The sequence below is a fragment of the Hyperolius riggenbachi genome, chromosome 9 (genome assembly GCF_040937935.1).
Source record: "Hyperolius riggenbachi isolate aHypRig1 chromosome 9, aHypRig1.pri, whole genome shotgun sequence".
Lineage (NCBI taxonomy): Eukaryota > Metazoa > Chordata > Amphibia > Anura > Hyperoliidae > Hyperolius > Hyperolius riggenbachi.
This window is the reverse complement of record NC_090654.1, coordinates 99941608-99968159: the sequence shown is the minus strand read 5'-3', so window position 1 is coordinate 99968159 and position 26552 is coordinate 99941608. Positions and strand designations below refer to the sequence as shown.

General features: G+C 42.2%; 1 protein-coding gene across 1 annotated transcript in view; it reads left to right on the top strand.

Annotated features, from left to right (window-relative positions):
- Positions 1-25901, top strand: part of LOC137531684 (cathepsin K-like) — a 36631-nt gene extending 10730 nt beyond the window's left edge. The window contains exons 3-8 of the mRNA XM_068251635.1: positions 5932-6054; positions 7856-8005; positions 18642-18860; positions 22644-22809; positions 24317-24422; positions 25621-25901. Coding sequence (XP_068107736.1) covers positions 5932-6054; positions 7856-8005; positions 18642-18860; positions 22644-22809; positions 24317-24422; positions 25621-25720 — 864 coding nt within the window. The 3' untranslated portion in view covers positions 25721-25901. The remainder of the gene's footprint in view (positions 1-5931; positions 6055-7855; positions 8006-18641; positions 18861-22643; positions 22810-24316; positions 24423-25620) is intronic.
- The last annotated feature ends 651 nt before the right edge of the window (positions 25902-26552 follow it).

Genomic DNA, 26552 nt, shown 5'->3' with positions numbered 1-26552 from the left:
TCAGACTTTGGGAGTTCGCCCACAAAATCCATGGACAAATGGGTCCATGGTTCACTCGGGGTGGGTAAAGGCTGCAATGTTCCCACAGGTGCCTGACGGGAGGGTTTACTTCTAGCACACACTGCACATTCTCTCACATACTCCTTGCAGTCAGTTGCCAATGAAGGCCACCATGCACACCTAGCAACAAGGTCCTGTGTTCTGGTGGCACCAGGATGTCCAGCATTTTTGTGGGAGTGGAACATCTGCAAAATCTGGAGACGGAATGGCAATGGTACAAACATGACCCCTTCAGGCTTTCCCTCAGGGACATCCTGTTGGAAAGGACTTAAGGTTTCAGTCCAGTTCCTCCAGGTCTCTGTGGCTGCCAACACCACTTTCTGTGGGAGAATAGTCTCTGGGTCTGAGGGCTGTGCTGTCTCTGGCTCGAAACATCTGGATAAAGCGTCTGCTTTAACGTTTTTACTACCCGGAGTATATGTGATTATAAATCTGAATCTCGAGAAAAACAGTGACCACCGAGCCTGTCGGGGACTCAATCTCTTAGCCCCCTCGATGTATTCCAAATTTTTGTGATCAGTGTAAACTGTAATCGTATGTTCTGCTCCCTCTAGCCAATGACGCCATTCTTCAAAGGCCAATTTAATGGCTAGGAGCTTCCTGTTGCCTATATCGTAGTTTTTTTTCTGCGGGTGAAAATCTTCGAGAGAAATAGGCACACCGGTGTAACCTTCCCTGCAACCCAGAACGCTGAGACAGCACAGCCCCTACCCAACCTCTGAGGCATCTACCTCTACAATAAAGGGATAGGAGATGTCAACGTGTCTTAAAATGGGTGCAGTACAAAACAATTCCTTCAGGGTGGAGAAAGCAGCAAGGGCCTCAGAAGACCAGTGGTTATTATCTGCCCCTTTCTTTGTGAGACTGGTAAGGGGTGCGATGACTGTGGAATACCCCTTTATGAACCTTCTATAGTAGTTAGCAAACCCTAAGAATCTCTGGAGAGCCTTCAGACCCACAGGCTGAGGCCACTCCAGAACAGCAGAGACCTTGGCAGGGTCCATAGAAAGGCCCAAGGTAGAAATAATGTACCCCAGAAAGGTGACAGATGTTGCCTCAAAAATGCATTTCTCCAATTTGGCATATAACATGTTTTGTCTTAGCTTGTGCAACACGAACCTGACATGATCCCTATGCTCCGAGAGGTTGGCTGAGAAGATTAGTATATCATCCAAATATACCAGGACAAATTTGCCCAAAACCTCTCTGAACACCTCATTAATGAGTTCCTGAAAGACGGCCGGGGCGTTACACAACCCGAAGGGCATCACCAGGTACTCGTAGTGCCCATCGGGTGTGTTAAAGGCCGTCTTCCACTCATCGCCCTCTCTGATCCGTACCAGGTTGTATGCACCCCGCAAATCCAATTTTGAGAAAATCTTAGCATTGGTGACCTGAGTAAATAAATCGTCTATCAAAGGCAATGGATAGCGATTTTTTACTGTGATTTTATTCAGGCCCCGATAATCAATGCACGGCCGAAGGCCTCCGTCTTTTTTCTTAACAAAAAAGAAACCTGCACCAGCAGGCGACCGGGAAGGGCGACTGAACCCTTTAGCTAAGTTTTCACGGATATATTCCTGCATGGCCAACTTTTCGGGCCCGGATAAATTGTAGAGATGACCTCTAGGGGGCATACAACCAGACCAGAGATCAATCGGACAATCGAAAGGGCGGTGTGGAGGAAGTTTATCGGCCGATTTAGGACAAAACACGTCCGCAAACTCAGAATACTGATCTGGCAATTCTTCCACATGAATCTTGGTCTCACCCAAGGTTACCTTCGCTAAACAATGATGAAAACACTGGGAAGACCAGCTCGTTAGCTGACCAGTCGCCCAGTTAATCTGAGGTGAGTGAAGTTGTGACTAAGGCATGCCAAGAATGATTGTGGAGGTTGTCATACGTAACACAAAAAACCCCCAAATTTTCCCTATGCAACACCCCGATAGCGACCCCTACTTCTGGAGTCCGTGACAGAGGACTGTTACTCTGCAAAGGGGAATCATCTACTGCAGTAACCTGTATCTGAGGTTCTACCGGGGTGACCGGAATACCCAATTTTTTCGCAAATTCAAAATCCATAAAATGTGCTGCTGAGCCTGAGTCAATGAAGGCTTCAGTGACCTCAGACCTATCTCCCCATGCAATGGTACAGGGAAGAAGCAAACGTTTATCATCTAGGGGTAACAATTGCTTGCCTAGGGTATTACCCCCGACTACACCTAGGCAGTAGCGTTTCCCGACTTCTTAGGGCAATTCTGTACTCTACGACCCCCTCTGCACAATAAAGACAGAGACGCTCTGAGATTCTGCGTTTCCGCTCCACTTGAGACAACTTTGACCGACCAATCTGAATTGGCTCTGGTGGAGGTGAAGTGGGTGGAAGTGGAGTTACTGGGGGAGCAGCGTGGGACACCATTCTTACATGATTTTTACCCCGGGTCTGACTCGGATATCGCAACCGGCGATCTATCCTGATGGCCGATGAAATAGCTTCATCGATGGACTTAGGTTCCGGCTGACTTAACATAAGATCGGAGACCTCGTCTGACAACCCTGATAAAAAACAATCTAAAAGGGCAAATGTGTCCCACCTGGCCGATACCGATCATCTCCTAAATTCAGCAGCATAATCTTCAACCGGACTCTTGCCTTGACGTAAAAGTTTGAGCTTCCGTTCAGAAGTCGAGGCAATGTCTGGATCGTCATAAATTATAGCCATAGCTTTAAAAAATTCCTCTACAGAGGTCAGGGCCTGATGACTGGTGGGAAGGCTATACGCCCAGGTCTGAGAATCGCCAGATAACAAGGTTTTAATAAAGGTAACCCTTTGGGCCACAGTTCCTGAAGAATTAGGTCTTAACTCAAAGTATGATAACACTCTCTACTTCTAAAATTTCGGAAGTCAGATCTGTGACCAGAACATTTTTCAGGTACAGGCATACGTATGTCTGTGCTAAGAGGAGATCGCATATCCTTAACAGCCGTATGGAGGGTTTGTAAAGATCCAGACAAAGCGTCCATTACCGTCTGGTGACTGCCCAGCACAATATTGATGTTTTCCACCGAAGTGGTAAGTGTGCCCAGACGGCTGGTGAGTGCGTCCATTTGCATCTTTTGGTCTGCCGTTCTGTAACGATCGGTGTAACACAGAGAGGGTCTGATTATTGGTGATCTGCAGTATCACCAAGAATACAGATATATACCCGATTATTGATGATCTGCAGTATCACCGATAATCAGATATTTTACTAACCTCTGGACACCTGAGAGATATGAGTGTTTGGTGCAACAGTAATACTTTGAGAACAATACCAGGAGGACAGGTACAAGGCAGTAAGGAATACTGCTGGAGTAGTATCCTTCCACAGCCTGAGACTCTCCTGAGGGGAGGAGTCAGACGGGAAGAGAGAAGGACCAGAGCGTGAGTGACACCAATAGAAGGATGCCACTGATTGATCTGTGAACTATCTCTTAGCTGGGGAGATAGCTCTCAAGGTCGGACAAGCCAGGTCGGCAACATACTGCCATACAAGGTACAAAGACAGGAGGCTGATTTGGTAATCCTATGGCAAGCAGGGTTTGGCAACAGAGTATCAGATATAGCGAAGTACCAAATCAGTGAACAGAAGAGTGGTCAGAAAAGCAGAAGGTCATAACAGATAATAAACAATGCCTAGTCTTGGGTGTGAGCTCCGTGATCATCGACACCCTGGAACTAGTCTGAAGTATAACAGAATGGTAACACAAGTCCCTAATCTTTGGGTGTGAGGTCCTTGATCATCAACACCCTGGAACTAGTCTGAAGTATAACAGAATGATAACACAGATTCCTAATCTTTGGGTGTGAGGTCCTTGATCATCAACACCCTGGAACTAGTCTGAAGTATAACAGAATGATAACACAGATTCCTAATCTTTGGGTGTGAAGTCCTTGATAATCAACACCCTGGAACTAGTCTGAAGTATAACAGAATGATAACACAGATTCCTAATCTTTGGGTGTGAGGTCCTTGATCATCAACACCCTGGAACTAGTCTGAAGTATAACAGAATGATAACACAGATTCTGACAATAAGGTCTGAGTGCTTCCACGTAGTGATCGCAACGGCAGACAACCAGAGAATCACCAGCACCCAGTATATATAGCAAAGCGCTCTCCAGCGCCTCCCCTAAGTGCTGGACTAATGGGAAGTGGTTGAATCGTCAGCTGACCGGCTTGGTCAGCTGACTCCCTTCTGGCTGTCATAAAAGTTCTGCCTCTCAGCGCGCGCGCGCGCGTCCTTCTGAACCTGTGTGGACTATCAGTCCCAGCCACACTAGACATGTGTTGTAAAGCACCCGCCGCGCTGGACGCGGAATCCGCTGCACCGCTATCAAGGCATGCGGCGGTTTCTCCGCATTCGGCCATACTACTGGATGTAGGCCTATGTGTGCAAACCGCCGCGTTGGAAGTGGCTTTTCCGCATTTTCTCACAGCTTGATTGCATGTAATCTTATCTCTTTTCCCAGATCCACCTCCCACACTGTTGTCTTCCCCTATGACCCTTTCCTATTTTCAGATTTCAGTGGCTTCTTTTACAGCATGTCCCTTTCAAACAGCACTAGTGATGTCTGCAGTCCTGGTGAGAGGTCTTCCTGCCATTTCTCCTCTCCCACCCAGCTCTCTGTCTTGTGCCTCTTCCTCTTTATACCCCCCATCTTCTCATCCCATGCATCCATACTTTCGTATGTCTCCCTTTTCTGACTGTCCTTAGAGAAGCTCACAATCTAATCGTACTATAGTCATAGTCTTATGTCCTACCATATTATTATTGTGTATTTATATAGCACTGCAGCACTGTATAGAGTACAGTTTCATGAAGGTTAGCTCCATCCACATCCTGACGACTCCTTTTCCCCCAAAATACCCCAAAATTTGCAGCAACACACTTGGCGATCCCAAACCATCAACCCTCCCATCAAGAAAATTTTTGTTTAATTTTTTTGTTTTTTTCTTGGGGGGAGGGGGGGGGGGGTTGTCTGTATAAAAATCAGCACCGAATGTCAAATTTCCTAGGTACACAGCGGCAATCAACATCGAGGACTTCTGTTGTCCTACTATTGCGGTCTCTACAGCGGGGCTCTTTGGGTAGACTGCTTTGTGTAAAAAAAGCTAAATGATCCCTAAATTATTCTTTTGAATGAGAGTGTTTGTATATGGGTCTTAAATTACAGAGGCAGAATATGATCTTGGTTCTGTTTGGTTCTCCAGGATGGCCCATTCCAGGACCGTTTTTATACAAAGGCATTTTAGGCCATTGACTGAAGTGCCATTAGTCCTGGGCGGCACCAATGCCCCTGGTTTAAGCACGCCCCGAAACAACAACCCGCACCCATGATTGTTCAATTACCTCCTTCTGCTGCGTGTGTGCAGCAGCAGCAAGTTTGTCCCTGGAGGGCAGACATCACAAGGCCCGGATAATGTATGTAAGTTGTGTACCTCTGTGCCACCTCCCCCCCCCCACACACACACATCCTTCTGTCCCCCTGGACAGGACTTATTGCCTGGGGAAACAAAAAGTCTACTTACTGAACTCTGAACAGAATAAGGCAGCAAGCAGCAGCAGTGACATTTTTCTCAACTGTCACCGCTTCTGACCACCACTTTAGATCTCTAGGAGGCTCATAAAATATAAAAAAGGTGACTCTATAATTTGTATTTGAAGAACTGAACACATACTAAACATCTGGATGGGCTTGTTTAGATATTGGCACCAAGTTCCCTGTATCTCCTATGTGTTCAGCTATTCATCCAACCCTCTCTTTATTGCGCGTCTTTCATACATTCGTTTATAACCTTGCTCTGTACCCCTTTCCATCTTCAGCTGGATGAAGCAAAGAGAAAGCAGATCTGGGAGAAGAATCTGAAGCTGATCACTGCCCATAACATCGAGTATTCCCAAGGGAAGCACACATATGATCTGGCTATGAACCACCTGGGAGACATGGTGAGAGATGCAAGCACTATTCAGATCCATGTGTGGTCCCAACTTCATGTCTGGAGTGCAGAATTCATTGTATGCTCCTTTGATGTCCTGCCTAGGAATGATTGTAATCACCAGTATACACAAACTGAAATAACAGTTTGTATGACTAATACATAACTGAATAATTATATAACTAAATGTGACTTGCAAGCCATGCTTTGCAATTTATAGCGATGTACAGAACATTCAATCTGGAACATCGAAGGTATGTGGCTCACCGAAAGGCTAGCAAGTATAACAGACTGGACTGGTCAGACATAGAAGGGGCTCACTTGTTATGATGGTCACAAACAATAGATGAGCCTTTTATGATCTAGTTGATGATCACATGAAGCACTTTCATGTCTGTAGTCTCTGCAATTGTCAGATTGTATTTTCTGGAGTATCCACAGAATCCACACACTCTTGTAGACAGCAGGGCCCATATGCAATTCACCTTTTCTCCTGAGTTTTCTCTTAAGCCCCATATACACGCTCAACAGCGGTCTTTTATGCTTTCACAGCTTTTGTTGTGAAACAAGTTGAAACACCTAAAAAAGTATTTTGCTATTGTTCAAACAGCTGATAAGACTGATTAGAAGTCCAACTGATGTTTTTTTTTTAATTTTTCAATGAAATGCCTTTCAAGCCAACAGAGAGCAAGAAAATACTCAAAACAATTTTGATAGTACATTTTCACCTGTTTTGGTACTTTTCTTTTAGTTGAAACATTCTGCAAAGTTATTTTAAATCAAAGATGAAAAATCATTTCCTAAGAGAAAACTAAGGTGAAAAAGTGAATTGCATATGGCCCCAGATGTCCATTTGATTACCAACTGCCATGACATTGGTACCATTCTGTTCTATTCCCCCACAAAAGGGGATCCACTGTGGCCACAAAACAGTTCCTACTGGCATCGATTGGGAGAAAAATGGCCATACCCTATCAATATTCAATGGATATTTTGATGTTAAAGTGACTTGAGCACCAGTAAAAAGCAGTGTCTCAAGCAGGTGTGCCAGAATGCTGGCCAAGCGATATAATCCATGGAACTGAGTACATCTCCTGGAATGCATTGCTGCACACACGCGAGAGGCACTGCCGCCCAGGAACTGCCGCCAAGTTCTAGTTCATAGGTTAAACTATCCTGGATTAATGTGCATAAGCAGGTATTGAACTGTGCAAGGACCTGTGGTGCAAAAGGACTTTTATGGATGAGCGCTATAACTATTATTTGCATAAAGGGGTACATGCTGTAAAAATGTTGAGGACCACTGCCTTAAAGCCACTATATAAAAAGCATTATTTCTAAGCTTTTTTATTAAACTCAAAAAACTAAAATGTGTCTTTGTACATTCGTTAAGTCCCATACACATGCTAGATGAAACTCGTCTAAGGCGCCTGATAATGACGGCCTCTGCCAAGAATCCGGAGTGTGTAGAGTAGCCCCTGACCCGGCTTGGCCAGCGATCCACTGAGGGTCGAGAGCATTGTTCTCTCCACTTACCCCACCCACCGTGTGACCTTTGCCCTCCACATACTGTAAGAACAAAATATGTCGCTAGCCTGCAGGCTATTGATAGGTCTGTCAGCCTTGGCCCAGCCAGGCAGCCTGTGAGATTGGGTAGCAATCCTCGATGGGTGGCATGCCTTATACGTATGCATGAAGCTTTAGGAACCAGACACAACCTCTCACTTTCTGTGCTGCACCGGGAATATGAATTGATTGTGATTGGCGGATATGATCACTGATTTATATCTTTAATATTGTTTTGTTAACAGACCAGTGAGGAAATTGTGAATACAATGACCGGACTGAGGGTTCCACCCAATCACCAGCCTAACAATACCTATGAGCCTGACTGGAAGGCCCGAATACCCAAATACATTGACTACAGGAAGAAAGGTTACGTCACTCCGGTGCAAAATCAGGTAAATAGGTGCCGCAACAGATTAGCTTTAACACAAGGACAGTGCTGCCAATGTGATTTTACTGGTGAAATGCATTCAATGCATCATTTTGTGAACCTTAATTGGTCTTTGACATGAGATACAACAATTGGGTACAAATAGTATAGTAGTTTTCTGAGGTCTCTTTTAAATGTTTACATTTTTAGGGTTAACAGAAGTAGAATTCAGCCCAAAGCTGTCCTGAAAGGTAAACACTGATGATAACAAGACAATCTCAACAACACTGGTGGAGGCGCCCTATGTGTATACTATGCAATTGCTATAACTTATAATTAGGGGGTAATATGCCTTACCTCTTTGGAAGAACAAACCAAATATATTGAAAAAATATTTATTCAATTAAGCACACAAGGACAATGCATTTTATGAGTACTTGCCTGCTTCCTCAGGTCAGTAAATGCTATATGCTTAATGTAAAACAAGGGTAAGCAGAGGCAATCAGGCTCGCTTTACATTTAACATAAAGCTTGGATTTTTCCAATAAGTTTGGTTAGTTCCTCCAAAGAGGTAAGGTTTATTACCTCCTAATTATAAGTTGTAGTAATCGCATAGTATACACCTAGGCACCTCTACTAGTGTTGTTGAGATAGTCAATACTCCTGTTAGGGGTCTATAGTTTTTAGGTTATACTTTCATGTATCTGGAACAGTTATTTTCCGCAGGCTTTGGCGATGGTTGCAAGATGTTTGCAACCCACTTTTGTGAATATAAGCCTTAAATCCCTTACAACACACCAACTTGTACCAGCGATATCGCACCATTGGGTTCCTGGTTCTCTCTCATCTTTCATATTATCAGAGGTTATGGTAGACCACCAAGAGTCATCACCTTCCATTGATAACAAGACAAGGCTGTAAAGTTCAAACAGCTATTATCTGTTTTGTTTTGCCACTGAATGAAGCAGATTCTACATCACACTGTCATGGATGTTGTTTCAAATTCTTAAAATCTTAGGCTTCGTTCCCATTGCGTTCCGCTTGTGTGTCCAACCGCATTGGGCTTTTTTAGAGGACATTTTTTTCCTCCCCGGCGCTTGGTTGGGCAATGCGGTTTTGTTAAAAGTGATTTTCTAGGCGCTTTTTCCGAGCGTTTTTTTAATTCACTTCCTGATGCAAGTGAAGGAAGTTAACTCTGTGACCCGGAAAAGAAAAAATACAATGTATTTATTCTTAAAAACGCTCACGCAATCGCTGCACAAAGTGATTTTGAGAGCGTTTGCCGTTTTTCCTATACCTTCCTAGAGGCGGAAATGCTTCAAGGAAATGCTTCAAAAATGGCCCATGCACCGCTTATCTGAGCAGATCAGAAACGAACCGCTCAGATGTGAACTTTGTCATAGAGAATCATTGCACAAGCACTTTAAGCACTTTCTAGCTCTTAAAAAATTTCAATTACAACCCTAGTGTGGACGAGCCCTTAAAGGGGCACTATGGCGAAAAATTGTCAAATTTAAACTATGTGCAAACATAAGAATTAAATAAATAAAAAGTATGTTTTTTTTCAGACTAAAATGAGCCACAAATTACTTTTCTCCTATGTTGCTGTCACTTTCATTAATTTTACAGAAGCAAAAGGTTTTGGACTAGTCCATCTCTTCATAGGGGATTCTCAGCAAGGCTTTTATTCTTTATAAAGATATTCCCTAAATAGGCCAGCTTCCCTGCTTGCTACATAGTTTTTTTGAGTGTGGAGTCGCACTTGCTTGGCTTCCATCAATTCCAGATGGTCAGGTGTGCAGATCTAATAGTCCCGGACACCATGGGACTCAAACTGTGGCAAATGAAGAGAAAGATCCGCACCACCTTCAGAAAAGCTTAGTCTGTTTTATTGGAAAAAAACATACAAATTTAAAAAGAACTTTAAGGCAGGACAGTCCACTGTTTCGGGCTCCTGCCCATCTTCATGCTGCCTAGTTCTGAAGTAACATACAAAAACACCAACATATATACAGAGAAACAACCAATCACTGAGTATATACTAATTAGAGGACCTGATGGGAAACAGCCTATTTACATATCTAGTCACACCTCCAACTCCCCCATTGGTGGATCTGAGCAAGATCCAAACATTCAAAAAATAACTGTCAATAATGGCTGAATAAAAAAATATCAAAATCAGGCATGCCTCTAAGATGTATTGGCAAGATATCAGCCAAAACGCCATGGTGGAATATGCTGAATAGCAGAAAAAAGAAAAAATAAAAGAAAAAATCCAAAAAGTAACATTTTATTAAAGAAAACAAAACATCAAAATCCGCATGGAAATGACACATAAACGCATCAATACGACGCGACGCCATACCCGCATACGCGTATAGATGACGTAATAATGCATATCCTCTATCTAGACTACTGACGATCAAAAATACGCATCTATGCCGGACGTATATACACATGAGACAAGCGCTCAAAAAAATGACGCATAAACGTATAAAAAATACGTATCAATAAAACAATCGCCTAGAAAGTGCCACATGAACGCGTCCTAACTATACGCAATCTTTGCGACTAAAAATACGCGTAAAATTAACCAAACACCAAAAAAATGCCGAAAAAATGCCGAAAAATGCCAAAAAAATGACGAAAAAATGTCAAAAAAAGCCGAAAAAATGTCAAGAAAATGCTGAAAAAATGCCAAAAAATGCCAAAAACATAAAAATGCCATATATGAAAAAATCATGCCATATATGAAAAAAATTAATTCAGCACTTTCCACCAATGGTATATCAGATGATTGGTAGTATAATAAAAAATATCCAATAAAAGAAAGCTAATAAGGCCTATAAATATCTATGAGTCTATCAGTATCACCAATCTAGTCTCAAATCATACTCTTTATTTAACCCACTATTCACAGTGTCAAGTTCTCTGATCCATTTAGATTCTAACTTCAACAATCTAGACAATCTATCACCCCCTTTATTATCCTGTTTAACCCCATCGATGACACAAACCCTAAGCTGACTAACATTGTGTCCAAAGGTAGTAAAATGCTCTGAAACGGCCTGATCCATATTCTTTTTGCGAATGGTAGATTTGTGCGAGGCCAAACGATCTTTCAATCTCTGTGTCGTTTGGCCAACATAGCACTTACCACATGGGCATTTAAGCATATAAACCACCCAACGAGAATCACAAGTGTACCTATCTCGTATGGCATATCGTTTACCACTCATAGGGTGAAAAAAGGTATCACCCTTAATGAGGCTATTACAAATATGACATTGTAAACAGGGAAAAATGCCACATTGCTTTGGTTGTTTATTAATACTGATATCAGAATGAACCAATTTACTCCTAAGGGAGGGTGCTCTTTTGTAACAGAACATAGGGGGGCGATTAAATTCCTTAATATAAGGTAATGAATCCCTAAGAATATTCCAATGTCGTTTAATACAACGTTCCACTTGACTACTGACTACACTATAAGTGGAAACAAATGCAACCCTATCTTGTTTGTCTTGTCTACCAGAGCCTCTCCTTCTCCTACCCCCACCTGGTCTATTATCAAGTTGGTTAAGAAGTAATTTGGTAGGGTATCCCCTTTGCTTAAAGCGTACCACCATTTCGGACAACCTCAAGTCTTGTTTGCCCTCCTGGCTGACAATTCTGTCAACCCGTTGGAACTGTCCACCAGGGATATTATGGATCATGTGCTGCGGGTGAAAACTCCTGAAATGTAAAATAGCATTCCTGTCGGTCTCTTTACGAAAAAGATCGGTCACCAAGTGTCCATCTTCCTTGATAACCATGGTGTCTAAATAAGAAATCATCAACTGATGATAATTGATGGTCATTTTAATGAAGGGACACTTCAAATCTCCAGTTTAGGAAGTTCTCGGTGTATACGAGCTACCATATGGACCATCGAGTCAAAAGAGGCTTTATTCCATATTTTCGCCCACACATTGGTAAACTCCACATCATCTGAAAAAAGGAAAGGAGCCACATGTGATCTACTTGACCGTGGGATAACACCTGCTCGATGATATTCTGCCAGTGTCTTTGCATGCAGGTCCAATGTCACCCACGATTTGTGTGGCCCCTGTCTATGCTAACCTTTTTATGGGTCTTTATGAAGAAGCCTTTGTCTATACCAATTCTTTTTTTCAGAAATATGCCAGATGTTGGCTTCGTTACATAGACGATGTTTTTTGTCTGTGGGCGGGGCCACACTCGGCCCTAGTTGATTTTGTCAGTTCCCTGCATTTGAAGTGTCCCTTCATTAAAATGACCATCAATTATCATCAGTTGATGATTTCTTATTTAGACACCATGGTTATCAAGGAAGATGGACACTTGGTGACCGATCTTTTTCGTAAAGAGACCGACAGGAATGCTATTTTACATTTCAGGAGTTTTCACCCGCAGCACATGATCCATAATATCCCTGGTGGACAGTTCCAACGGGTTGACAGAATTGTCAGCCAGGAGGGCAAACAAGACTTGAGGTTGTCCGAAATGGTGGTACGCTTTAAGCAAAGGGGATACCCTACCAAATTACTTCTTAACCAACTTGATAATAGACCAGGTGGGGGTAGGAGAAGGAGAGGCTCTGGTAGACAAGACAAACAAGATAGGGTTGCATTTGTTTCCACTTATAGTGTAGTCAGTAGTCAAGTGGAACGTTGTATTAAACGACATTGGAATATTCTTAGGGATTCATTACCTTATATTAAGGAATTTAATCGCCCCCCCTATGTTCTGTTACAAAAGAGCACCCTCCCTTAGGAGTAAATTGGTTCATTCTGATATCAGTATTAATAAACAACCAAAGCAATGTGGCATTTTTCCCTGTTTACAATGTCATATTTGTAATAGCCTCATTAAGGGTGATACCTTTTTTCACCCTATGAGTGGTAAACGATATGCCATACGAGATAGGTACACTTGTGATTCTCGTTGGGTGGTTTATATGCTTAAATGCCCATGTGGTAAGTGCTATGTTGGCCAAACGACACAGAGATTGAAAGATCGTTTGGCCTCGCACAAATCTACCATTCGCAAAAAGAATATGGATCAGGCCGTTTCAGAGCATTTTACTACCTTTGGACACAATGTTAGTCAGCTTAGGGTTTGTGTCATCGATGGGGTTAAACAGGATAATAAAGGGGGTGATAGATTGTCTAGATTGTTGAAGTTAGAATCTAAATGGATCAGAGAACTTGACACTGTGAATAGTGGGTTAAATAAAGAGTATGATTTGAGACTAGATTGGTGATACTGATAGACTCATAGATATTTATAGGCCTTATTAGCTTTCTTTTATTGGATATTTTTTATTATACTACCAATCATCTGATATACCATTGGTGGAAAGTGCTGAATTAATTTTTTTCATATATGGCATGATTTTTTCATATATGGCATTTTTATGTTTTTGGCATTTTTTGGCATTTTTTCAGCATTTTCTTGACATTTTTTCGGCTTTTTTTGACATTTTTTCGTCATTTTTTTGGCATTTTTCGGCATTTTTTCGGCATTTTTTTGGTGTTTGGTTAATTTTACGCGTATTTTTAGTCGCAAAGATTGCGTATAGTTAGGACGCGTTCATGTGGCACTTTCTAGGCGATTGTTTTATTGATACGTATTTTTTATACGTTTATGCGTCATTTTTTTGAGCGCTTGTCTCATGTGTATATACGTCCGGCATAGATGCGTATTTTTGATCGTCAGTAGTCTAGATAGAGGATATGCATTATTACGTCATCTATACGCGTATGCGGGTATGGCGTCGCGTCGTATTGATGCGTTTATGTGTCATTTCCATGCGGATTTTGATGTTTTGTTTTCTTTAATAAAATGTTACTTTTTGGATTTTTTCTTTTATTTTTTCTTTTTTCTGCTATTCAGCATATTCCACCATGGCGTTTTGGCTGATATCTTGCCAATACATCTTAGAGGCATGCCTGATTTTGATATTTTTTTATTCAGCCATTATTGACAGTTATTTTTTGAATGTTTGGATCTTGCTCAGATCCACCAATGGGGGAGTTGGAGGTGTGACTAGATATGTAAATAGGCTGTTTCCCATCAGGTCCTCTAATTAGTATATACTCAGTGATTGGTTGTTTCTCTGTATATATGTTGGTGTTTTTGTATGTTACTTCAGAACTAGGCAGCATGAAGATGGGCAGGAGCCCGAAACAGTGGACTGTCCTGCCTTAAAGTTCTTTTTAAATTTGTATGTTTTTTTCCAATAAAACAGACTAAGCTTTTCTGAAGGTGGTGCGGATCTTTCTCTTCATTTGCTACATAGTTTTTGGCAGTTGGACAGAGCAACTGCCATTCACTAAGTGCTTTTGAAAATAAATAAATCCCTGAGAATCCCCCATGAAGAGATGGGCTAGTCCAAAACCTTTAAAATAAAACTCATGCGCCTATGCATAAAAATAATGCACTATTTATTATATCACAAAGAAAATTAATAATCTGCATATAAAGTGTAAACCGCAAACTTAGTTTCCCAGGCTCAAACCCAGACGTCAAAAAATCTCAGGAGTGGTAACCTAGACTAATCTGCCGGCTAATACCTCATACATGCATGTATCATAAAAAACGATGTTAAAAAAACGTAGTAAAAAATGTAATTAAACATTCAAAAGCGGATAGCTATTTAAAATGGTGGCATAATTCATCTACTCATAGAGGCTCCACACCACACTTAGGAGTTAGTCACAGATTTCCAAGGTCTTAATCCAGTACATGTGCATACAGGCAAGGTTGTATATGATCTTCCGACTCTGATTATCCCCATTCATGGTCGGAGGTTTCTTAATGAAATATTTTTTAAGACATAATTGTCTCATATATTTTTTAATGCCAATATAGGCATCAAATTTATTTAGCTTGTTAGTGGGTGCGAATTTTAAACCTTTCTTGAGGACAGACACTTCAGTGGAGTCTAATTTTCGATCACTCAAGTTGTATATCCCATCTCTGATTTCTCTAGGCTCCATTGGGATCTCAATATTTATCTTTTCTTACTTGGATTTGCCCCCCCCCCTCTACTCCCTCTATATCTCTTCCTTCTTTCTTTCCCTTGTATAAAAAATGGTTGGTAATTTTATTAGTAGCATCATATTGTGATCTTAATTTCATTTTCTCAATGGTCTCTTTTTTATCTTTCCTATCCTTCTCACTCCTCCTGCTCTGTCTGTTCTTCTCTGATTTCTCTACTTTTTCCCCTTGTTTCTGATCCAGAACTGTCCTATAGTCAATAAATTTCCGTTGACCTTTAGAGACATCCGGAATCCTGGTTAGTTGGTTGAATCTGTTGCGAGTGGGGACCTGTACAATCACTTCAGCTTCTATTGGTATGACTTTCCTAGCCCTATCCATCTCTTCCAAAGCATTCGATTCATGAACCTCCTGCGTCTCACACAACAAGGGATCCTTTTCCATTCTCTCCCCCTCTTTTACAGAGGCACTAAGTATTCCATCCTCCAGTTTCTCCTCCATACTTTCTTCTGCCTGTGACTCATCATTCAATACCTCCAAACATTCCACCACCTTTATTACAACACCTTTTTTGCATTCATTCACCCCATTCAACATCCCTAAACTTCCTCTATCCTGACTCTCATCCTTATGATCTTCCATTCCTCTAGACTCTTCCCCCAAAGACCCGACATATTCATCCAAGGTTGTCAAACTCAGTTCTTCCATATCTCTCTGAACTTCTTCACCACTCTCTAATTCAGCATAATTACCAATGATATGCAGATCTTCGCATTCAACAGCATCTCTAGAGAATTTTTTAAGTTTCCGATACATAATTTCCTCTTCCAACTTCACTAACCTACCCTGAATGCTGCATTCCAGATTCTTGAATACCTCAGTCTCAGCATGTGGTTCTAATTTTGAATGAAGTTCTCTCCAGGATAGGAGAGCACATAAATAACATCAAAAGTGGAAATATGAAACAACCTTTAAGCAAACATTTTAAAGAAGTATATGGGAAAAATCTTGAAACCTTTAGATTTTATGCTATACAGCAGGTGGATAAAGATTGGAGGGGTGGGAACTATATAGACAAGATGTCACGTAAAGAAACGGAGTGGATATACACTATGAATAGTGGAATTCCACTGGGACTTAATTCTGATATTGAGATCTATGCATTTTAACTAATTTGCCTATTAGAAACATCGCTGAAAGATTGCCGAGAGAGGAGGGCGGAGCTATACAGTATAAAGAAGGGATACAACCAATAGGAACACGCCCTGAAGAAGGTAGGCGGATCCTACCGAAACGCGTTGGCTATTGGCTAAAAGTGTGGTGACGTCACCCCCGGACTCCGTGTGCTGTAACAACTCTATCATCCGGAAGTCCGTGAGAAGCCTGTAACGTGGGAAGTTTGTAGCGAGTCGCCGGCCGGGACTCAAGCAACTCCGTTACTTCCCGAAGGATTGTGGACTCTCTTTGCCCCTCCTCTCGCTGAAAGAGACTGACTAAAAACATCAGCGCAGAGCTAACCAAAAACCGTGAGTTAACTATTGGGTTAGCGGAAGATCATATACAACCTTGCCTGTATGCACATGTACTGGATTAAGACCTTGGAAATCTGTGACTAACTCCTAAGTGTGGTGTGGAGCCTCTATGAGTAGATGAATTATGCCACCATTTTAAATAGCTATCCACTTTTGAATGTTTAATTACATTTTTTACTACGTTTTTTAACATAGTTTTTTTATGATACATGCATGTATGAGGTATTAGCCGGCAGATTAGTCTAGGTTACCACTCCTGAGATTTTTTGACGTCTGGGTTTGAGCCTGGGAAACTAAGTTTGCGGTTTACACTGTATATGCAGATTATTAATTTTCTTTGTGATATAATAAATAGTGCATTATTTTTATGCATAGGCGCATGAGTTTTATTTTATATGTTTTTTGGTATATAGTGACGGACTCTATAGTAACTTACTGCTGCCAAGTTTAATAAATATAAATATAAGCGCTACAGCCATTATTACCAATCCTAGTCCAAAACCTGTCGCTTCTGTCAGATTTGTACTACCTACTGTAAGTGACAGCAACATAGGAGAAAAGTAATTTATGGCTCATTTTACTCTGGAAAACACATACCGGTACTTCTTATTTGTATATGTTTGCACATATTTTAACGTTTACAATTTTTCACCATAGTGCTCCTTTAAAGAGAGACAAAAGTAGTAAAAATCTGGCCAGATTAATTTACCTGGTGCTTCTTTCAGTACCCTAAAATCCTCATGGCTTCGAGCTGCTCCATTCAGTCATTGTTCCTCTGTGAAAACTGGGAATGTTCTGTGCATGCGCAGTAGCAATTTTTACTTACTGCGCAAACGCAGAACACTCCAGGTTATGGGAGTGTAATAGAGGAGACGCCACTTTTGGAGAGGCAGAGAGCCAAGGGACCAGATTGACTACAGGGGGCTGGAAAAAGACCCAGATAAATTAAACTGGCTAGATTTAAAGAGACACTTGTCTCTTTTTTTTACCTTATTTTCTTATCCAGTCCTCTTCAGCATTACATTCTTAGCTAATTTGCCGCATCCCCATGGCAGAACGAGTTATTATGGCCCAGAACTAGCCCTGCAAAGTTCCACGACTTTGCAGGTCGCAGATTTTGCTACCCGGGGGAGGCAGAGCTTTGCGCAGTAGCTCTTCCTCTTCACCTGTCAATCTTTGCCGATCTCCACTTCTCCCCGCTCCTCTCAGTGAAAGGAGACTGAGAGGGGCAGGGAGAGGCAGAGATCAGCGAAGATTGACTGGAGAGGAGACAGAGCTACTGCGCAAAACTTCTACCAGGAAGAAAAGAGAATCGTCTCTTTAATTCACTTTAGGTTCCCTTTAAGGATGGGCTGGCTGACAAGGACAGATTCTGGTGAGAATCTAGTGCATGTACGGAAGCCCCCCTGACATCGCCTACAGCTCCAGAATGCTGAATCTTTAGCAACATTTGATGTCTGGTGGACCCAAAGAGCATTGTTCTCCTACTCACCCCGCCCTTCAGAAACTGCTTTATTATGCACCAGGAGTTGTCCCTCATCCCCACTCCATAGTGACAGATACCAAACCTAGCGTTACCTTAGGCTAAGGGCTTGTTTCAGGCCTGATCTGTTGCTTGGGGTATCATATCCCCATCCCAGCAGGTGACAGCCCTCAAATATATGTCCAAGGCTTTAAAAATTCAGCCATTAGAACTCTCTCGGCGTCGCATATTTTTATTTTAAGTTTATTTACCATCAGTACTACATTACAGTAATATGATAAGTAGCATGGTCATATGACCTGTGCATCATTATAGTTTCCCCATCTCCTACTCATACAAACAGCATAGATTTCTGTTAGGACAGGGTGTGGCTACGCTATGGCCAGCGGGAGTGGCATTGCTTGGACAACAGATGGCTATGGTGGGAACCTGCCTGTCTTTTGATAGAACACTACAGTCATATGAGTCATGTGATCATGCTGCCTGCCTGAGCTTTTCATAACTTTTACCATATGCTAGTGCCGTGTTTGGAGGAAGACCAGGGTAGGGGTGGTGGGACATTTTTTAAATGTAAAGGGGCCTTACCTAGCCATGTAACTACATCTCCTCTCTCTTTGTGACAGGGTGCCTGTGGATCGTGTTGGGCGTTCAGCTCAGTGGGGGCACTAGAGGGTCAACTCATGAAGAAGACAGGAAGTCTGGTCTCCCTTAGTCCACAGAACTTAGTGGATTGTGATATTGATAACTACGGATGCCAGGGAGGATACATGACTAACGCATTTGGTTATGTGAGGGATAACAATGGGATAGACTCGGATGCCTTTTATCCCTATATTGGACAGGTAGGTCTCAACTAGAAAGGCTTAAGATGACCATACATAAGGCGACTTGGCAGGTGATCGACCATCCGATTAGATTATTATAACTGAATTGATTGAAAATCGGTGCCGTCAAGTGCATGCCCGACCAACAATGCGACCAATTTCGGGCCGAAAATTGGTCGCATTGTCGATCGAGCATGCTGCAAGATGTTGGGCAGCCTTACTTGATCATGTGCACAGTGGGAACGATGAGAAATTTTATGACGATCCACAAACGTTTTGTCCCCCGCTGGCTTTCGGGTGCATTCCGCTGCCCCATGTGGTTCCCTAGTAAATGCGCGCATGTGACATCACCCCGTTACTAGGAAACAACGTGGGGCTTGTGTCTATGGACAGCGGAATGCTCCTGGAAGACAACGGGGGACAAGTGAAGGCCACAGACAGGTAATACTTTACACTGAGCATTTTTTATTAGGGGACAGCGTCGGGGCAGCGAGGCGGTTGGATGCAGCGTGCAAGGCCGTTTCCAGATCGATTTCATCATGAAATTGATTGCGAATCGGCCTGTGGTGTACGAGCAGCTGGCAGATCACTCTCTCTTATCAGATTCGATTGAAGAGAGATTTGTCTCTTGGTCATATATGCCCATACATCGCTAAGATGTATGGCTCCCTTTCATTTTCATATCATCTCTTACCAACATCTTCACTTCATAGCATATCTGGATACAATATGTAGATGTCTCCATGTGGCCATTATTCAATTCACTCTTTCTCATTTTTTTTCTAAGAGATAAGTTCATCTTCTGTTGAAAATAACTTTCAGCACTTTGCAATTAAAAAGTACCAAAAAGTAGGTGAGAAAGCACTGTCAAAATTATTCTGAGTATTTTCTTTTCCTGCTGTTGGCTTCAAAGGCATTTTTAATACGTTGTGAATATATCATCTAGGCAAAAATTTTGTGAAAAAAGTGAATTGAATAAGGGCCTCCTTAATTTTCTGAAAGCTGATATTTTCACACCTTCTCAATAAAATGCCTTTATACCACCAGCAAGCTATAAAATACTCAAAATAATTTTGACAGTACTTTTTCACCTACTTTGTGTCACTTTTTCAACTGCAAAGTGCAAAGTGCTGAAAAGTTATTGTAAAGAGAAGATGAAAAAGTATCTCCTAGAAGAAAAATCAGGAGAAAAGGTGAATTGAATAAAGGCCAATGGGGCTGATTCACAAAGCTTTTCTGTTGAATTATTTCACCTTACATATAAACTCATGATTTATCTTTCCTTATATGACCTAACTCATGATTCATCTCTCTCCTTATCTAACTTACCGTAACTCACAAGGGCCCATATGCAATTAACGTTTTCTCCCTAGTTTTCTCCTAGGTGATATTTTCAAAATTGTCAATAAAAGGCAGTTTAAACCACTAACAAGTAAGAAAATACTCAAAATAATTTTGATAGTACCTTTTCACCAGCTTTTCAGTACTTTATCAATTGTAAAATGTGTAAAAGTTATTTTAAAGAGAAGATGAAAATGATCTACTGGGAGATAACTGAGGTGAAAAAGTGAATTGCATATGGGCCAATTACTCTCCTTAACTGACTTAACTTGTAATGTATCTCTCCATGGCCTATATGCAATTCACTTTTTCACCTGAGTTTTCTCCTAGGAGATAATTTTTCATTTTCTATTTAAAATAACTTTCCAGCACCTTTCAACTAAAAAAGTACCGAAAAGTAAATGAAAAAGTACTATCAAACTTATTTTGAGTGTTTTCTTGCTTTCTGGTGGTTTAAAATGCATTTTATTGACAAATTTAAAAATATCATCTAGGAGAAAACTTAGGAGAAAAAGTTAATTTGCATATGGGCCCATGGGCCATATGCAATTCACTTTTTCAGCTGAGATTTCACCTAGGTGATGTTTTCAGAAATTGTAAATAAAATGCTTTTTAAACCACCAGCAAGCAAGAGAATACTCAAAATAATTTCAACAGTACTTTTTCATCTACTTTTCGGAACTTTTTCCATTGCAAAGTGCTAAAAAGTTATTTTAAATTGAAGATTTAAATTATCTCCTAGGAGAAAACTCAGGAGAACAAGTGAATTGCATATGGCCTCATCTGTTTAGCTTATGAATTATCTCACCTTATTTATCTCATGCATTAGTTCTCCTTACAGTTAGGCTCTGTTCCCAAACGGACATTTGTTGTACGTTCTCTGATCCACAGTGAAAGGCTCCTGTTTTATAGAGCCGTTTACATTCGCAGGATCCACTGAAGTAAGTGGACCGCACTTCTGAGCAGTCCGTGATAATCCTGGGCCAGGCCGGATGCGTTCCCCTATATAGCCTATGGGGTAGCGCATGTGCCCTGGGCTACAAGCCGGACCAAGGCAGGCCATCAGCTCCCGCTGGCCGCATGTGGTCCGGCACAAATGGGAACACAGCCTGAAGGTAAAAAGTAAGCAACCTATTTAGATCAACCCCTGGGCCCTGTATGTCCTCTAAAGGATGAGAGAATAATATTAAGCTTTCTATCCGTTTTTTCATAAATTGGTGTTTATTGGCACATGTAGTAATCTACCTTATTTCTACTGTAGGATGTCCTAATAAGGCGCAAAGTCTACTCTCACCGAACTGAATGACTGTATTTTATTATGTTTAAAGTCCAAAATCACAGTCAGCTAAATGTCTGATGTCATTTACCGTGTCAGCACATGAATCCTCTGGATGGAGCGGATACTGGAATGGACAAAGGGATGTAAACAGGAAAGATGAGTTTTCCTGTAATCTTGGTTGGATTACACGGTTCTGTAAAATTAGCACTACAGCATCAGCAAAACAAGAGGCAACAAGCTATCTCAGTGCTGTAGTTCTATTTAGTTGTGGCTTCCTGGTCCCAAATCCATCCTTACCCTGAGACAATCCAACAAACCAATGAATGTTTAGGGTCCACCAAATCCAGGAACTATCTCTTGTTTATTGGGCTTTGTTATTAACTGCTGAAATTTTGCGAAATTGCGAATTTACGGTTCCTGATGAGGTTTACAAGCTAAATTAATTACGATTTTACCCGAAATTTCGCATTACGATTTTGCATCATAATTGCGAATTATGATGCGATTTGCAGTTATGCAAAATTTGTGCTCATCGCTACTCGCTATTCAGGGTATTAAAGGACAACTGTAGTGAGATGAATATGTATGCTGCCATATTTATTTCTTCTTAAATAATACTAGTTGCCTGGCAGCCCTGCTGATCTATTTGGCTGCAGTAGTGTCTGAATAACACGAGAAACAAGCATAATGTCAGAAACACCTGATCTGCTTCATGCTTGTTCAGGGGTTACAACTAAAAAGTATTAGAGGCAGAGGATCAGCAGGACAGCCAGGCAACTGGTATTGCTTAAAAGGAAATAAATATAGCAGCCTGCATATCCCTCTTGCTTTAGTTGTCCTTTAAAGACAGTTTTCACTGGCAGATTCACTTCTACCAGCAAATCAATACTATGGCCACCTTTACTTTTTGCTCATGTGAGGCTGAAGTCTACAAATACCGGTTCTAATACTGGGTCACCTTATCCTGCAGGCCATTTGAATAGCAGGTGCTGTTTGGTGAGTCAGCATTGCCTTGTGTTTTTCTCTCTAAGTCCCCTGGCTGCATGCTTGTGATGGGTGTGTTGCGTAGACATATTTATACAAAAGGATATCAAGGTTTTTTTTAAGTGAAGTAAGTCGTCTGTTGGTTTCCGAGTTGCTCATTGGCTGTAGATGACCATATACTGATGTTATCTTACCAGGATGAAGGCTGTCTCTACAACCCAACTGGCAAAGCTGCAGGCTGCAAAGGTTTCAAAGAGGTGGCCAGAGGAGATGAGAAGGCTCTGAAACGAGCCGTGGCACAGGTGGGCCCGGTGTCAGTCAGCATTGATGCCAGTCTGCCCTCTTTTCAGTTCTACAATAAAGGTGAGGAGTACATCTTTCAAAATATTATAAACAGGAACCCTCTGCACACAGAATACCACATAGGGGCTTTTACACAGAGAACAATAAAGTGCTGCTACCTTTGTTTAAAACTGGAAATATTAGTTCACAAAAACATGTAGCGAAGGTGATCACCAACTTGGCCAAGTTTTTCCCAGAGCAGCCCCTAAACTAAAGCCACGTACACGCGGTAGATAAAACTCGGCCGAGGCAGAAGATAACAACCACCTGTGCTGAGAATTCAGCGGGTGCTGAGAATTCAGCGTGTCCACAGCAGCCCCAGATCCACCTTAGCCTGGTGCATTGCTTCGGCAAAGCAATGGCGAGAACATTGTTCTCCACCCACCCAGCTTCTGAATGACGTCACACCTGCACCACTCTGTATGCCACACTGCCCCTGCCTAGCAATAGAAGGCTAGCGATGATTCAGTACTGCCCTGCAATGTAACCTGAGGGATTGGATCCTGATCCCTGCCAGGCCACATGCCTCGTACATGTTTATGAGGCTTAACTCTGCACCTGAGATGAACAGTAGTGCAACACATTCTTACCTGGTGTTTCCTCCCGCCCCATGCAGGTTAAGAGTTTGTGCACCTGTGCATTAGTAGGCATGGAAGCTTCCAGCCACAGGAGCATGACAGGGAGTGCGCAAACAGCTGGGCCACACATGCGCGACGGACCACGACATTTCATTTCCTTTGGCAACATTTCAGATGCTGACCATGGGACAATGGAGAAGCCAAGGAGGACGGTGAGAGAGTCCTCGGCCTGTAGGGGGCTGGAGGAAGCCCCAGGTAATTATAAATGGGGCTCTACCATTTATCTCAGGTGCACTTTAACTCTGCAATTGCACAACATGGAAATTGAACAGTTTAAAGCTGGAAGTTCTTTTCTGGGGCCTACCAACCCACTTTAAATGTGGATATGAACACTCGATGCTAGACATTTGTTTTGCGAGGTCTCAACCAAGGATGTAGTCTGTGCATAGATGCCCTCAATGATATTTAGTGCCCATACGAGTCTATGCTACCCCGTGTCTGCAGTTGTTCAAAGACGGGAGCATTTACATGATCTTCCAGAAGGTCCTGTTGCTGGATCAGTGGTCTCGAAGAGGACGTCCGAAGCATCTTGAGACTCCCCAGGCTTCCCTCTACCAGGGTAAGTATCTGTTTGCTTTTTTTTAAACTTACAGTTTTACTTTAATGGTAATGATATAGACAGGAACAATTTTAACAAAGTAATAAACTAGCTTAAACTGACTGATTGAGCAAAACACTGCATAGACCACTGATAATGTGCAGTGATGACATAATACATATCTCTGTCCATAGTGAAATCTGATGTTTTGCTACTGACTACTACACTTTGCACGTCTTTGCCATATGACCGGTGAGAAGGAGAAGCAGAGGTTTATGGCATTAAGTGTCCATTGTTGGTGGGAGATGGTGAGAAGCTTCTGCCTTTGGTAACTCATGTGTTGTTTCTGCAGGAGTTTACTATGACAGGAACTGTAACCCTGAAGGAATCAATCATGCTGTGCTGGCGGTTGGCTACGGAAATCTGAAGGGAGTAAAGCACTGGATCATCAAGAATAGGTAGGTGGATTGTATTCTTTTTCGCAACTGGCTGAAGTTACGGGACCTGGTACCGAAGAGGGAGAAGACTGAGGATGGCAGCGTGGGAGCGTTCCGTGCGCATGGGGCTGGAGGAAGCCCCAGGTATGAATAAAACTCTTAGGGCCTGATTCACTAACTGGCGCTAAGTGTTAGTGCCGGAGTAAAAAAGAGTTTTCCGGCGCTAAGCTGGTTAGTGCGCCTTATCTGAGGTTAGTGTGCCTTATCTGAGTTAGTGTGCCTTATCTGAACTTAGTGCCCCTTAAGTAGCTTTGTGCACACTAAATAGCTTTGTGCACACTAAAAGATGCACAAAGCTACATCGCACACTGCAGATAAGGCACACTAACCTCAGATAAGGCACACTAGCTCAGATAAGGCACACTAACCTCAGATAAGATTAGCGCTGTAGTTTGTGCCCACTAAGTGATAAGGCACACTAACCGGCTTAGAGCCGGTTAGTAAATGAAGCCCTTACAGTTCCTCAGCTCTGGTACACTTTACAGTCCTGGACACAAATGTTTCCCTAGATTTTTGTAGACATCACCTCATTTCCTCCATTTTAGAAAAGTGGTCAGGCAGATCATATGTTTCCCATCTATCACATGAATCTACAGCCCTCCACTCAATGGTCTTCAAAAAGCCTACTGGTATTTCCACTATGGCTGAATCTGCAGCATTTCGCCGCAGGCAAGAGGGGTGGGGAAATGCTGCTTATCTATTATGTGGCCTGCCGTCCAGATCTCACTACGCTGCGAATCAGGACAGCAAGCTGCAGATTTCTGCGGTACACAGCCAAATCAATATAGTCATGCATGGTACAGCTTGCCGATTCCGGCTACAGCTACACAGCAGAACGGGAGCCACGGCCAAATTGGAAATGGATGCGGTTCCCAATAGAATTATCCCAAATTCTTTTAGCCTCCCCTATATGGCACATGGGGCTGCCCTATCTCACAACCAATCTGTCCCACATACCCACTTGGTCCACCAGTGTCCTTGCCTTTCTAAAATGATCACACATATCGATTTTCTGGTTTGGCACAAAACAACCCTTCAGGATGGACCATGGTAGGAACAGATGTGAATAATTGTGTGTAAAGTGCTGTAAATATGTTGTACATACCGGAATAAATGAGCATGTTTATTGATCCATGATCATTTCGCTAATCTCTTCCAGCTGGGGTGAACAGTGGGGAAGAAAAGGTTTTGCACTGTTGGCAAGAGAAAAGAAAAATGCCTGTGGAATTGCTAATCTTGCCAGCTTCCCTGTGATGTGATGAAAGCAGCCTTGTCATTGGTAGAGACTGAGCCAATCCTGAAGCACTAAAAGGGTCAGTTCACAAGCAACTGATTTCACCTGATAAATATATTCCAAATCTAAGACATCTTTGTGAATAGGTAACTTCTGGATGAATAATGGATATTAGTCAACTGAATAAAGGCATCTGGCACCACAAATTTGTGCGGTGATTTCTCTTTGTACCGCCCGACTTGTGAAATGTAGAGATATGTGCATTAAGCTGTATTTATTTCACTAATACCTCATTTTATAATGTTCCTGGAATCCCACAGTCTTATTTTGCATTTAAAAGCTAAAACATCAGTTTAAAGTTTTTTTTTTTTTCATTTTCTCAAGCTATTTATGTTTTGTAGCTCCTATTTTGAACTATTGACTTTTTTTTTTAATCTGTAAACAGAAATCGGAAGTGTTTCTCCTTTAGGCTGCATCCACACAGGGACGTTAAAGGCGCATGTTAGTGCAGCCTGTAACACTCCCCCAACGCACAGCAATGCAACACAAGTGGGCTGTTCACACTGCCGACGTTGCGTTACATGTAACACTGCACATTGTAGTGAAAGTGCAGCATGCTGTGCGTTCTAGCGGCTTTAGCCGTGTTAGACTGTTTGCACATGCTCAGCGGGGGGCGGAGAGTAGGCGGGGAGATGCCGCTACAGTAGCCGCGCACATAGCTACTTAATATGCACTGCACGGCGGCCGCTGATTGGCCGGTGGGACCACGTGTTGCGGAGTGTCTCGCTCCACATCACGTGGATTCCCGCCGGCCAATCAGCGCCACCCTGGGAGACCTTATGCGGATAGAGCCGCCT